The sequence below is a fragment of the Lissotriton vulgaris genome, chromosome 9 (assembly GCF_964263255.1).
Source record: "Lissotriton vulgaris chromosome 9, aLisVul1.2, whole genome shotgun sequence".
Taxonomy (NCBI): Eukaryota; Metazoa; Chordata; class Amphibia; order Caudata; family Salamandridae; genus Lissotriton; species Lissotriton vulgaris.
In genome coordinates this window covers 577,843,368-577,858,387 of record NC_141697.1, presented here as the reverse complement: position 1 = coordinate 577,858,387, position 15,020 = coordinate 577,843,368, and the positions used below count along the sequence as shown (strand labels likewise).

General features: G+C 50.4%; 2 protein-coding genes across 2 annotated transcripts in view; both read right to left on the bottom strand.

The window, feature by feature from the left end:
• Positions 1–15,020, bottom strand: part of LOC147691863 (nuclear RNA export factor 1-like) — a 964,523-nt gene that overhangs the window by 441,432 nt on the left and 508,071 nt on the right. The gene's annotated exons all lie outside the window — the stretch shown is intronic.
• On the bottom strand, positions 4,357–5,451 carry LOC147691864 (uncharacterized). The gene has a single exon (XM_086938138.1). The coding sequence runs from the start codon at positions 5,449–5,451 to the stop codon at positions 4,357–4,359; it is 1,095 nt and encodes a 364-aa protein (XP_086794264.1).

Genomic DNA, 15,020 nt, shown 5'->3' with positions numbered 1-15,020 from the left:
TCCGGAAGTTCCCACCTCTTCGGCGTCCTCCTCCCAATTGGCATCTCAATGTCGTCTTAGCCCAACTAATGAAGGCGCCATTCGAGCCTATCCATAGGGCGGACTTAAAGTTTCTGACCTGGAAGGTAGCCCTTCTCCTTGCTTTGACATCATCTCGTCGCGTGAGTGATCTTCACGCTTTCACTGTTAAACCTCCTTTTCTTCAATTCAAACCTGACTGTGTGGTGCTTCGCATCGACCCAACTTTCCTGCCGAAGGTGCCTACGGATTTCCATCTAAACGAGCCTGTTTTCTTAAAGACTTTCTTTGCCGATCCTCAATCTCCGGCAGAGCAATGATTGCACTCTTTGGACATCAAACAATGCCTTAAATTTTACATCAGCAGGGCTGCCCCTTTTCGCAGGTCCGATCAACTGTTCATTGCCTACGGACGCATGCGTAAATGGTGCCCTGTTACCAAGCCAACTATTGCACGTTGGATTTCTTCAGCCATTGTCTTCTGCCATCAGCAGGCTGGCAAGCCTCTACAACCTTCAGTGAGGGCTCATTCCACCAGGGCGATGTCATCCTCTACCGCCCTGTTTGCTGGTGTGCCGCTTCATCAGATCTGCCGAGCAGCCACGTGTTCCAACCGGCACACATTCACGAAGCACTACTGCTTGGATGCCATCAACGAGGTGGATACAGCAGTGGGACAGGCTGTCCTTCGTCATCTTTTTAACTAAGGTGAGCCTCTGTCTTCCCTCCTCCGCTATGTTTTTTTTATGATTGCTATCAGTACTTACATGACTGTATTATTACTGTCTCTTTGGTTTTCTCCATGCTGTTGCATAGCAATCGGACCTTTTCGGATGTTACTGCTCTCTATTCTATTCAAGCATGTGTATCTATGAAAGACACCCTAATACTGGAGAAGAACAATTGTTACTTACCTGTAAACAGGTGGTTCTCCAGTATTGGTGTCTTTCATAGATTCACATGCGACCCACCCTCCTCCCCTCAGAGGCTCGCTTCTCCTCATTGACTCTTTTGTCACTCTTGTGCTACGAAAATCTGAGGGTCTGAGCTCTGAGGAGAAGGTTCTGGAAGGGTGCTGGCGCCTGATTGGCTGTAGTTTGGACTAACATAATGACAGGAATATGTTACACGTGTTTTTTCTCTCTATCATGTATTCCTATGTAGGAATTGGTTTTTGAGCCTTTATTATGTATTTACTACTACTATTTCATGTGTTATGTATTTACATACATATGTTATTGGTATGTTATAGCTAGTTTATTTACCGTGGGACTCCCACTTCGACGCCAAGGAATATTCAAGCATGTGAATCTATGAAAGACACCAATACTGGAGAACCACCTGTTTACAGGTAAGTAACAATTGTTCTTCTTCTTCCACTGTCCGTGGATTTGGCGCCAAAGATTTTGGTTCGGTAGCCTTTTTATGGTGAGTTTCAGACTCGAGGACCCTTGGAGCCTTTTTCGGGTCGACGGGTTTGTTTGGATCGAGTGTCTTTTTGGGCTGGACGTTCTTTGTATGATCAGCAGCCTTCTTTGGCTCGACGGCCTTCGGCTCGACGACCCTCTTCGGCTCGACGTCTTTCTTCGGCTCGACGGCCTTTTTCGGCTTGACGGCCTTTTTCGGCTCGATGGCCTTCTTCGGCTCGACGGCCTTCTTCGGCTCGACGGCCTTCTTCGGATCGACGACCTTCTTGGGGTCAACAGCCTTTTTCGGATCAATGACTTTCTTGGTGTCGATGCCCGTTCTTGGCTCTGCGGCCGTTTTTGAGTCGACAGCCCTCTTGTGCTCGACGACTTTTTTGAGTTGTACTAAGGGCACTTTGGAAAAGTGTTTTGCTGAGTCCCGGGGTACCGGAAGGCTTGGGTGTGGTCTTCGGAGCCGAGCCTGAAGGCGGGGCTTCTGAAGCGGTGTTTCGGTTGCGGCTAAGGCTTTTGGGCGATGCTTTGACCGGAGCCTTTTGTGGAGGTGGAGGAGGGGCTTTGGTGCTCACCGTTTGCCCCGGTGTGATCTGGTCATCGGAGTCCGACTGGTCCTCTACGGTGACTATTTCCAGGTCGGAATCCGCCGCCTCTGGGAAGTCATGTTACTCGTCGAAAATGTTTTCCGGGTCTGGTGCTGCATCTCTTGCCGAGCAGCTCTTCGGTTCCGGATAGTTTTCTTCGACCGGAACGGAGCACAAGCTGGACAGTTTTCTTTGTTGTGCTCCGGAGATAGGCACCTGTTGCATACTTTATGCGTATCACTATGTGGAAACTTAGATGCACACTGTGGGCATCTTTTAAATGGGGTCCTTTCCATCAGCAGGAGGCCCACGTGGCTTCGAAAAGGCCCAACGGCTCGCGTCGACTACCGGAGCAAAGTGGAAAGTGTTGTTGAGTCGAGGGATACCGAGCGGAAACAATACCGTCGAATGTAGAACGTTTTGGCCTTGGAAAGTTGGAAAACTTCGGTCCCGAAGTTGGAGCTGTCGAAGTGCATCCAAACCCAATGGCGGAAAAAATCAATCTGAATATGGAGAAGATGCCCATGCGCACTGTAGTCCAGGGTACGAGTCGCCTATCTCGTGATACTTCGAAGACTCTTCCAAGACAACAAGGTGCAAACATCCGGACCCAACACTAGGCGGCGATCTATGCTAAGATATGTATTCAGAAGCCCACATGCCTCGAACACATTGTCTCGTGTCGACTAAGGCCCGAAGGCAGAGGTGGTGCCAAAGCCTTATATTTGGTGGAAGCTAGTTTATGGGGTACGGAGGTACAAGTACTCACAACACCCTGTCCCTCTGGGATGTCTTTGAACTCTAACTCTATCTCAAGGTTGGAATCCAATTCATGGACCTAGACGGCCTCTTATTCCGCAGCTTCCGCTTCTTCCTGTTCGGATTTTTCTCCAAAGATATCTGGAATCCGTTGACTGCCTTGGAGCTGCATTTCTCATCGAGCCCGACAATCTCAAAGAGTATTATTTTACCATAACGACCAACAGGCTTCGCAGTCTTCTTCTTTGGGCTTTGGTGATAAGCAAAAGTTGCTGACCTGGTATAGATCGGTGCAAGGGTACTTGGTGTGGCACAGAGCACAGAACTGAAACGGAGTCCGTTCCATCAGTAGAGGGGTGGATCGACGCAGCTAGGCCCCAAGGCCGTCCAGGATGTGTCCAACCGAAGATCAGAGACTTTCTGATTGAAAGGATATGAGGAGAGAGGGAATGAATATGCTACTTACCAGTATGCATCTGTTCTTGGCATGTAGGGCTGCTAACATTCACATCTAGTGCATAGATCGCCGCCTAGTGTTGGGTCCGGATGATTGCACCTTGTTGTCCTGGAAGAGTCTTCGAAGTATCACGAGATAGGTGGCTCCTCCCCTGGACTACAGTGCGCATGGGCATCGACTCCATCCCCAGATTGTTTTTAGCCATTGTGTTAGAGAGGGAGTGAAATAGTGTATTTGATGTCCATGCTAATGATTGAATGCAAGAAATTACCTGCAGCCGCTACGGGCGCCGGGGAGGAGGGTGGGCGATGTGAATGTTAGCAGCCCTACATGCCAAGAACAGATGCATACTGGTAAGTAGCATATTCAGTTCGAGGCATGTGGGCTGCTAAATTCACATCTAGTGCATAGAATATATAGCAGTCCCTCCATTAACGGCGGCCGCCTGTGCCGGCTGCAGAAGTTTGAAAAAGAGATTTAAGAACAGCCTGTCCTACAGCTGCCTGCTGTTTAGAATGCACATCCACGCAATAATGCTTAGTAAACGTGTGTGGTGTAATCCATGTGGCTGCTCTACAAATATCCTCCAAAGGAATATTACCCAGGAAAGCCATGGAGGCCCCCAACTTGCGCGTTGAGTGGGCCCTGGGGGGAACCGTTAAGGTGCGTTTAGCCTTGTGGTAACAGATCTGGATACACTTAACGATCCACCTGGCGATTCCAGCTTTGGAAATGGGGTTGCCTTTGTGCTGGGGTGAGAAGGCAACAAACAATTGTTGTGTTTTCCTAAAGTGTTTAGTCCTGTCAATGTAGTACATTAACGCTCGTTTGACATCAAGCGTGTGAAGCATTCTTTCCGCCACCGTTTCGGGGTTTTGAAAGAATGCGGGCAGTTCAATGGTCTGATTAACATGAAACTGTGACACCACTTTAGGGAGAAACTTAGGATTAGTGCGCAGCACCACCCTATTAGGATGAATTTGAATGAATGGCTCTTGTACTGTGAGCGCCTGTAGCTCACTGACGCGTCGCAGAGACGTGATGGCAATGAGAAATGCTACTTTCCATGTGAGGAATTGAATCTCACAGGAATGTAGGGGTTCAAACGGTGGCCCCATCAATCTGGTGAGGACCACGTTGAGGTTCCACTGAGGAGCTGGTGGGGTTCTGGGGGGATGATTCGTTTCAGCCCTTCAAGGAAAGCCTTAATGGCAGGCACCCTAAAAACAGAGAGGTGCTGCCTGTTTTGGAGATAAGCCGCTATGGCGGATAAGTGTATCCGAATGGAAGCATACGCCAGATTACATTTGTAAAGATGTAACAAATAGCAGATGATATTAGGAATGGATGCATCTAGCGGGTTGATATGATGGTCTGTGCAGTAAATGACAAACCTCTTCCATTTTGCTGCATAGCAAGCTCTGGTAGTGGGCTTTCTAGCCTCCCGGATAATGTCCATGCATTCCGGGGGCAAATCAAGGTAGCCAAACTCTAGGACTTCAGGAGCCAGATCGCCAGGTTGAGCTGTTGCGGATCTGGGTGCTGAATGTCGCCATGGTTCTGCGTCAAGAGCCTGGGTGTGAGGCATAGTCTTTGATGCGGTACCACGGAGAGCTCCAGGGATGTGGTGTACCATGGTTGGCGTGCCCACGTTGGAGCAACCAGGATGAGTGTCATCGAGTGTTGCAGCAGCTTCCTTGCCACCAGCGGTATGAGAGGTGCTGGGGGAAAAGCGTACGCAAATCTGCCTGACCAGTTCATCCATATCGCATTGCCCTGCGATTGAGGGTGTGGGAACCTGGCGGCGAAGCTTGGGCATTTTGCGTTCTCCCTTGTGGCAAACAGGTCTATCTCTGGATGACCCCACTGCTGGAAGTACGGGTGGAGTACTGATGGATGTATCTCCCACTTGTGCAGTTGGTGGCTGTACCTGCTGAGCAGATCGGCCATCTGATTGTCCTTGCCTCGGAGGTGTTCCGCCATGAGGAAGATGTTCCTCTGAATGGCCCACTTCCACATGCTCTGAGCCAGATGAGACAGCTGTGGAGAGTGTGTTCCTCCCTGCTTCTGGATATAGTACATTGCCGTCATGTTGTCCGTTCGGATCAACACGACCTTGTTGCACAGATGTACCTTGAATGACTTCAGTGCCATGAAGATCGCCATCAGCTCCAAGTAGTTGATGTGCATCCTCTTCTGTTGTGTCGACCATAGTCCCTGCACTGTGTAATGGAGTACATGCGCTCCCCATCCCTGGAGAGACGCGTCCGTTGTCAGGATCATTTGTGGCACAGGCTCTTGGAACGGTCGGCCCTTGCAAAGGTTGTGTGGAGTCCACCAATGCAGAGAGTTGTATGCCCGACCGGTTACCAACACTAGGTCTTTCAACTGTCCTTGAGCCTGAGTCCACTGGCGTGCCAAGCACTCCTGGAGAGGACGCATATGTAACCGTGCGTGCGGGACTATGAAGATGCAGGAGGCCATCATGCCTATCAACTGCATAAACACCCTCGCAGGTAGTGAGTGTTGCGGCCTGAACTTCTGAATGAGCGACTGGATACTGTCGATCCTCGCTGGATTTGGCTGAGCTGTAGCAGTCAGAGTATTGATTGTCGCGCCCAAGTACTGCCTCACATGGGCAGGGTGAAGGTGCGACTTCGGATAGTTGAGCGAAAACCCCAGACTGTGAAGAATGTGAATAGTGCTGGACATGTCCGCGGCGCACTGCTGAGCTGACTTGGCCTGAACCAGCCAGTCGTCTAGGTAGGGGTAGACATGTATGTTCTGCCTCCTGAGGTGCGCCGCCACGGTCGCCAGACACTTTGTGAACACTCTGGGGGCAGTGGTCACACCGAAGGGTAGCACTTTGAACTGGTAATGCCTGTTTTGAATGGTGAACCTGAGGTACTTTCTGTGGGATGGATGGAGTGGTATGTGAAAGTAAGCGTCTTTGAGATCCAAGGTTGCGAGGAAGTCTCCCTCTTTTAACAGTGGAAGGACTTGCTGCAACGTCAACATGTGGAAGTGTTCTGAAAGAATATACATGTTGAGCGGGCGTAGGTCCAAGATGGGTCTGAGTGAGCCGTCCTTTTTTGGTATTAAGAAGTAAAGGGAATAAACACCTGTGCCCTGTTCTTCTACTGGTACGAGCTCTATGGCGCCTTTTTGCAGCATCGCAAGAAATTCCTGCTGCAATAAGTGCAAGTGCTCTGCTGACATAGGACGGTGCCTTGGGGGAATTGTGGGTGGAGTGGACGTTAGCTCCAGACAATAACCGAACTGGATAAGTTTCCTTACCCACCTGTCCGTGGTGATGGACTTCCAGACAGGCAGGAACCGTTGGAGTCTCCCCCCGACAGGTGTTAGATGGTCGGGGGGCAGTGACCGGGAGTCACTGTTTGTTGGCGGCAGAGGAGCGGGAATTGTTGTTGCCTCTGCCTCTGCCCTTGGTGTTGTTTCCTCTGTAACCACCCCTACTCTGTTTAGTGTATGAGGATTGCGCACCACCCTTAGTAAATTGCGCCTGCTGTGCCACGTGTCCTCTGGTACCACCTCGATTGCCTGAGCGACGAAAAGTGCTTCCCCGAAACTGCTGAGACTGAAGTGCACCCATTGATTTCGCAGTCTCAGTGTCTTTTTTAATTTTTTCAAGTGTGGTGTCCACCTCTGGGTCAAATAGTCTGTCTGGATTAACAGGCTGATTGAGAATAGTCGTTTGTATCTCTGGCTTAAACCCTGAGATGAGGAGCCATGCTTGGCGTCTCAACATCACACTAGTGTTGACGGCTCTCGCTGCCGTATCCGCAACGTCCAGCGCACACTTAATAGCAGCGTTGGAGATGAGCTTGCCCTCTTGGATGAGCATCTCCGCACCCTCTTTAAACTCATCAGGGAGGTGTTGTAGAAGCTGCTCTAATGTATCGTAGTGTGCCCTGTCGTATCTGGCCAACAGAGCTTGTGTGTTCGAGATGCGCCATATATTGGCTGCCTGCGCTGCCACCCTTTTCCCCGACGCCTCCAGCACTTTTGACTCTTTGTCCGGGGGAGGAGCTTCACCCGTTGACTAAGAGTTCGCCCTCTTGCGTGCATTAGAGACCACCAAAGAGTCCAGAGGCAACTGGGCCTGAATGAAAGTAGGGTCCCCAGGCGCCGGTCTGTACTTTTTCTCAATTCTAGGGTTCACCACTCGCGCCCTAGTAGTGTCCTTGAAAATGTCAGTGGCATGTTTCATCATTCCTTTAAGCATAGGAAGTGTTTTTACTGTCTTTTCGGCTGTAGAGAAAGTGTCGAATAGAAAGTCCACCTCTACCGGGTCAGCATGCATTTCTACATTGTGGTTTGCAGCTGCCCTTTCGATTAAGGCATTGAATGCTGTTGAATCTTCTGTTGGAGAAGTTTTAGGCCCATAGGCTTGCGGGTCAGATATAGGCTGGTGGTCCCCTTGATCCCCTGAGGGCAACCATGAGTCCTGTTGCTCATCAGGGTCAGTGTTCTCAGGAAAGGTATACTGTTCTTCCTGGTCGCCCTCGCCACCCTCTGAACAAGTGGGTGACGGCGTTGGACTTCTGGTTGGTTGGTAAATAGGCTCCACCAGTTGAAGGGACCCTGGGAGTGGCTTCTTCTTCTTTAGAGGGATTACAAACGGCTCCAGAGGCTGTGAAGTAATCTTTCTCTTCTTGAGGGTCAGTTTCCCCGTCTCAGCATCGATAAAGTGTTCCGACTCGTCATCCAGCAAGGGCTGACGATCAGAACCACCACTTGGTCGAGTATGCCTCCCTTCGACAGAGTCCTTGGGCACCGATCGAGGTGCAAAAGCCTTTGGCACCACCTTCAGTGGCAAGGTAAAGTGAAGCGGCACCGAGGCTTGCTTCTTCGGTGCAACTGGAGTAGTCTCCGAGGGCGTCTTCGGGCCCGATGTGGATTCTTTGTCCCGAATCCGCTTGAGGGAGTCTTGTACCTGCTTCGTAAAAGAAGCGAACGGCTTCGTTGATCCGACTGTCGATTTCGATCCACCCCCTGGGGAAGACTGGAGCGTGGATGACGCCTTCTTCGGCGCTGGAGCTGCCGATGCGCCGTCGGCCGAGCTCTCGCCACCGCCTACGGCTCCATGCGTCGCCGTCGATGTCTTCAGATCGACCGACTTTCCTTTTGGTGCCGGGACACCTGGCTTCGGCACGGCACCCCTTTTGGCCTCGCCGACCGGTTTGTCGGCCGACGCGGTGGGCTTGACTTTAGGCGGCACCGAGGCCTTCTTTGAGCTTGGCTGCTCAACCAACTTTGGAACCTTAGCCGCATCAACAGTCTTTTTAGGCCTTGAGGTATCCGAAGAAGATGGCGTTGATGCCGTAGCAGAAGCCTTAGAAGATGACGGCGTCGATGACATAGCCGACGTCTTCGGTGCCGATGGAGTGGCGTCCATCTTGGATTTGGTAGAACCCGAAGGTTTCACTTTCGGTTTCGTTTTCGGTAATGGCGGCTCCGCAGAGGTGTCCATAGTCGGGCCGACAGGCGGGGCGGAGGATCGAGGCCTATGATCGTGGGTAAGGCCTTGTGGCGATCCCGTGACCTGAGCCGTTGTAAAAGTTGGGACGGGGCATAGCTCATCCTCCGAGCTATCTTCCATGGCCCCAAAAGGTTCTCCGTTGTCCCCTACCTCCTCGATGTCTTCCTCGAGGTCGTGGTCCTCGACCGCTTCTCCGTAGTCGGTCTCGACCTCCGCCGATGCCGGCGAAATCTGCAGGTGAAGCTCCTGCTCATCTTCCGCGGGGTCGCCGAAGATGTCCGCTGGCGCCGGAGCCGATCGCTGGGCCTCCAGGCGCGCCACGCGCCGAAGCTTGATGGTCTTCTTCGACCTGAATCTGGAACAGGCCATACAGTTGGCCTCGTCATGGTCCGGCGACAGGCACTTGTTGCACACTGGGTGCACGTCGATGTGTGGGTACTTTGAACCACACACGGGGCAGTACTTGAACGGACTCCGTTCCATCTTATCAACGCAGGGGTCTTGCTGCGTCGACAAGGCCTCGATGATCGTAGAGTCACCGACTCACACGAAATCCCACTCAAAGAGTAGGAATGAACACGAGACCGAACGCGAACAATACCGACGAGAGAGTATCTAAATAAAGTTGTTTTATCGATTCCGAACAGGAGATGTCGAAATCACATCCGAACCCAATGGCGGAAAAAAACAATCTGGGGATGGAGTCGATGCCCATGCGCACTGGAGTCCAGGGGAGGAGCCACCTATCTCGTGATACTTCGAAGACTCTTCCAGGACAACAAGGTGCAATCATCCTGACCCAACACTAGGCGGCGATCTATGCACTAGATGTGAATTTAGCAGCCCACATGCCTCAAACACATGCACGCTAACAATACTGTTGAGGGTACAGTGGATTGCGCACCCATAGGAACTCGAAGGACGGTTTTGAACCGGAGCGCAGCAATACATGTCTGAACCCGATAGCGGAAAGAAAAAACAATCTAACAATGGAGTTGATGCCTATGTGCACTATCACTGAAAGGAGGAGTCCCCTTACCTCGTGACTAGGAAAGACTTCTTTGAAGATAAACAACTTGAAAACATCCGAACCCAACACTGGATGGCAGGGGTATGCAAAGTATGTGTATCTGCAGCACACATGCCTCAAAAACATGTCTTGTGGTGGTAGGCTGGTGTGTACCAGCCAGGAAACCCACCACAGGCTGGTTGTTTTTCAGGGGGCATCTCTGAGATGCCCTCTGAGTACATTGTATATTAAATCCCACACTGGCATCAGTGTGGGTTTATTATGCTGATGAGTTTGCTACCAAAATGCCCAAAATTCACTAAGCCCCTCACCAACACGTACCAACCCCTTTAGGTCAAGTCTGTAAAACCCTCAGCTTAACCCTGGGTTGCTTTGGCAATTGAGCAGCAAGGTTTACACAGAGGAACAAATGATAAGCATTTAAACAGTAGCAAAACAATTGAAGAAGAAATCAACACAACACTCGAAAAATAAGACACAAATTAAAAAAAAATAGACTTTTTTTATAATATTTTAAACACTAGAACAAAAAAGCCACCGGAGGGTTACGATGATGTAGATTTAAGACACAATAAAGCAATTTTGTTCAACCGCGAACAAGCCATGGCAAAGTCAATGAATTGAACACTTGAAAATATTTTCAAAGAAAATTCAGGTAAGAATCCATGCAGTAGGTTAGAAGTACTTGGGGTGACAAACCCTTAGCAGGAAGCTAATCAAGGGGACCAGCAAGGTTCTCAACAACCGTTATATTCACAGAACAAGGAGTTCTAGGCACTTTATCCAAGTTGCAATGGATTCCTATGGAGTGGTACTGATGGCGCTCAAAGCTTGCTGTAGATGCTATCCGGTCATGCTGCAGGGACTCCTCAGTCCACAAAGATGGTAAGGGGGTCCTGGTTGCCTGGGTCGACGCCGCATGAGGTCTCCCCCTGTCTTGCTGTAGGTCAGTCCCCACTGGATTTAGAATGAGGAGCCCCTTCTCTTTCCTTATTTTCTATGTTTCCTTCTCTACACTTCCTGGTGCAGGTTCTCAAATGTTACTCTTAGGCGTATGCCCTCATAGTCTTTTAGGGATGTTTTTTAATTTCTTTGACAAAATTCGCACTTTTAGACGGACACACACACACACAGGATCTGATGAAGCCTTTTTTTGCTCACATGAGTATTTAAAAAAAAAAATTAAGGCATTTTGAGAAAATGAACACCACTTTTGATGTAAAAGTGGGTGATGAGTGTTCATCTTCAAAGATGTCGAATGAATAAAAAAAACAAAAGCTTTTGTGACAAAAAGTGAAGAAAAAACTAGGTAATGAAACCCAGACTGTGTGTAGGAATTCTTCGTAGCATAAGCTGAAAAAGAGTTGAAGCTGTGAGTTAAAATGCCAGAACAGTAATGTGTTCAGTAGACATAGTAGACATAGTCGAGTTGAGTTTCATGTAGTTTAGTAAGTCCTTAGGAAGTATTTACAGCAAGGCCCACCAGGAGCAGCCTGCTAGCTGCTCAGCCCATCTTCCAACTGACAACTTCCAACTGACAACACTCACACCAGTCACCCAAGCATTCCACTCATGTCAATCACACCAACATTCTACACAGAAAACGCACACTGGCTGAGCAGCTAGGAAAAAGGTGAAAGAGAACATTACAGCATAACATGAGAATACTACAGATCCTCTCCCTTTTATATTGAACAAATAAATAGAACCACATTAAAAAGAAAAAAACTATGCACAGCAATGTACAAATTATGAAAACAGTTCATAAACCCTGGGATGAAAGGTAAAAACAAATCACGAGCGGGAAAACACACCAACAAAGGAGGAAAGGAGAGTGAAAGGATAAAACACACTAACACCATCCTCCTTTAAAAGAGAACAAAAAGCGAAAAAGAAAGTAGTTTAAGAGCAGCTCACATACAAGTGAGCAACAACCACATTGAAAGTAAAGAGGGAAACGTACCCCAAGACTAAAATACTGTGGGCGTTCAGCACCCAAGGAAGTACCCCTCATGTAAGAAAACTGTGAGGAAGAGAACCATGACCCAACACGCCACCCCTCATGTGAGGGACACATGCTAAAAGCAGTGTAACAACTAGTGTAGTATGGGACTAACGAACAAGTTACTTACCTTCGGTAACGATATATCTGTAAGAAACATTAGTTAGTGTTAGATTCCTTACCTTAGAATATCCCCAGGCGTCAGTCTGGATCCGGAAACTTTTGCGTAGCAGTACCCCTGCGCGTCGGTAGGCGTCGTCTGCAGGCGTCCCCTGCGGCTCCGCGTCCGTCGTCGGCGTCGTGCGCCGTGATGACGTCGCTGGAGTATATAGACGCCGCCTCCGCGCGCTGACGTCAGTTCTTTGTACACAGCTTTTCCGCGCCAGGAGACGCAGAGCCATGAGAGAACCAACACTGGTGCCATGTAAAACTAGGGCCCTGAAAGGGATGTCCTTAACCCTAGGTATCAGTTCGCAGAACGGGGAGGATGGGTGGGTTCGGTAAGGAATCTAACACTAACTAATGTTTCTTACAGATATATCGTTACCGAAGGTAAGTAACTTGTTCATCTGAAAGAAACACGTTAGTGTTAGATTCCTTACCTTAGAATAGATACCCCAGCAATACCAACCCCGGTGGTGGGTCTGCGAACCAATACATTCCTACACCAGAAAGTCCTGGAGGAAAGAACGGCCAAAGAAGCCATCCCTCCGGACTTGACTGTCCAGGCAGTAGTGCCTCGCGAAAGTGTGCAGCGAGGCCCACGTAGCCGCCTGGCAAATGTCCTGCAAAGGGACTCCCCGGCCCAAGGCAGTAGTAGCCGCCGTGGCCCGAGAGGAATGGGCCCTCAGCCCAACAGGAGGCTCCTTTCGAGCCAAAGAGTAGCACGCTTTGATGCAGAGAACGACCCATCGAGAGATGGTCCGTTTATGGACCGCCCGTCCCTTCTTCGCACCCACGTAGCCAACAAACAGTTGGTCATCCACCCGGAACTGGCGTGTGCGATCCATATAAAATGAAAGCGCACGTTTTGGGTCCAGACGATGGAGCCGCTCTTCATCCTTTGAAGGATGCGGAGGCGGGAAGAAGGAAGGGAGGGTGATGGACTGCCCGATGTGAAAGGCCGAAACAACCTTGGGCAGGAAAGAAGGTCTAGTCCTCAGAACCACCTTGTCAGGATGAATGGACAAGAAAGGAGGTTTGACAGAAAGAGCCTGGAGCTCACTCACCCTCCTGGCAGAGGTGATGGCAACCAGGAAAGCCGCCTTTAAAGTCAGGAGACGGAGAGGGCAAGAATGAAGGGGCTCAAAGGGGGCACACATCAGAAAGGTCAGAACCAGGTTCAAATCCCACTGAGGCATCACAAACGGAACAGGTGGAAACATGTGAGTGATGCCCTTCAAGAATCGAGTTACAATCGGGGATTTGAACAAAGAAGGCTGATCAGGAAGCCTTAAAAAGGCTGAAAGGGCAGAAAGGTAGCCCTTGATAGTGCCCAGAGCAGAGCCCTGCTGGGCAAGAGAGAGAAGAAACAGAAGAACCTCGGAAAGAGGGGCAGAGAGTGGATCCACAGCCTTTGCTGTGCACCATGCCACAAATCTGTTCCACCGACAGGCGTATACCGACTTAGTGGAGGGACGCCTGGCTGCCAGAATTACATCACAGACTTCAGGAGGCAAGTCAAATGGCCTCAACTGCCGCCGCTCAATCTCCAAGCATGGAGGTGGAGACTGGACAGGTTCGGGTGGAGAACCGTCCCCTGCTGCTGCGACAGAAGGTCCTCCTGAAGGGGCAGGCGGATCGGGGGACCGACTGACATGCTGAGTAGCTCGGGATACCAGTACCTTCGAGCCCAGTCCGGGGCCACAAGGATGACTTGGGCCCGGTCGCGCCTGATCTTCTTCAGCACTCTGGGCAGAAGTGGTATAGGCGGAAAGGCGTATAACAGACCGCAACTCCACTTGCGCCGAAAGGCGTCGCCGTGCGAGTGCCGTCTTGGAAACTCCAACGCGCAGAACTGATGACATTGCGCGTTCTCTTCTGTGGCGAATAGATCTAACCAGGGCTCTCCCCATCGCAGAAAGAGACCTTGCGCCACGTCCGAGTTCAGACGCCATTCGTGATCCATCGAGCACCGACGGCTGAGTTCGTCCGCCCTGGCGTTCTGGGAACCTGCCAGGTGTTGAACCGTCAGAGTCACGCCCTGACGTTCCAGCCATTGCCAGAGGCGCAGAGCCTCCTGGCAAAGGGTCCACGACCCCACTCCGCCCTGTTTGTTGCAGTACCACATGGCGGTGGTGTTGTCGGTGAACACCTGCACCACACTCCCGTTGACAAAGGGGAGGAATGCCTTCAGTGCTAGACGAATCGCCCGCAGCTCCAACAGGTTGATGTGGAGCCGGGACTCCGCCGGAGACCAGATGCCTCTGATCTCTGCCTCTCCCAAGTGGCCACCCCAGCCCTGGAGGGACGCGTCCGTCACGACAACGTGCTCCGGTTGGGGAAGGGAGAGGGATCTGCCTCTGACCCAATCGCGGTCCGTAAGCCACCACTGCAGTTGTCTCGCAGTGCCCTCCGAGATCAAGACGTGGTCGGACAAGTTGCCCTTGTGAGAAGGTGGCCTGATATGCAGTGCTCACTATTCTAGTGAACACTATGTATCAGTCCAGCAACCCTTATTGATGATTGGTTGTAAGTCAACCTTATAGACCAGCTATCCTAGTAGCGTGGATACGAGCAGTCTAAGGCTAAAGACTCGAGAGGGCGTGTTAAGCCAGCTGTTTACCACACATATACCCCTTGAATACCCAGTGAAAGGACACCACACAAGTGTTATGAAAATAAACAGTTATTTATTAAGAATCACAACAGCCCTGTACTCTTTATGAGGACAGGTTACTAAGCACAAACCAAAACTCTCACAAAAATACTTAAGTTAGCACAGTATATACAAATGCCCGAGGGGCACGGAAAACCATATACTCAGAAAGTGGAATGCGAAATTACTAGCAGGTAAGTACAGTCCTAATAGCCTTTGGAATCGCTAGGACTTGACTATAGAATCGTTAGATTACTTCTAGGAGACCCAGGGGACTCGGGTGCAGAGTGTGCACTCTCACGCGTGATGCGGGACAAAGTCTATGGTAGCTAGGAATTGCAAAGTTAGTGTTCTCGGGCGAACCCGACCTGGTAGGAGGAAAACGAAAGTGGATTCTGACCCTTGGATAGTGAGGCTATGCTGGGGCA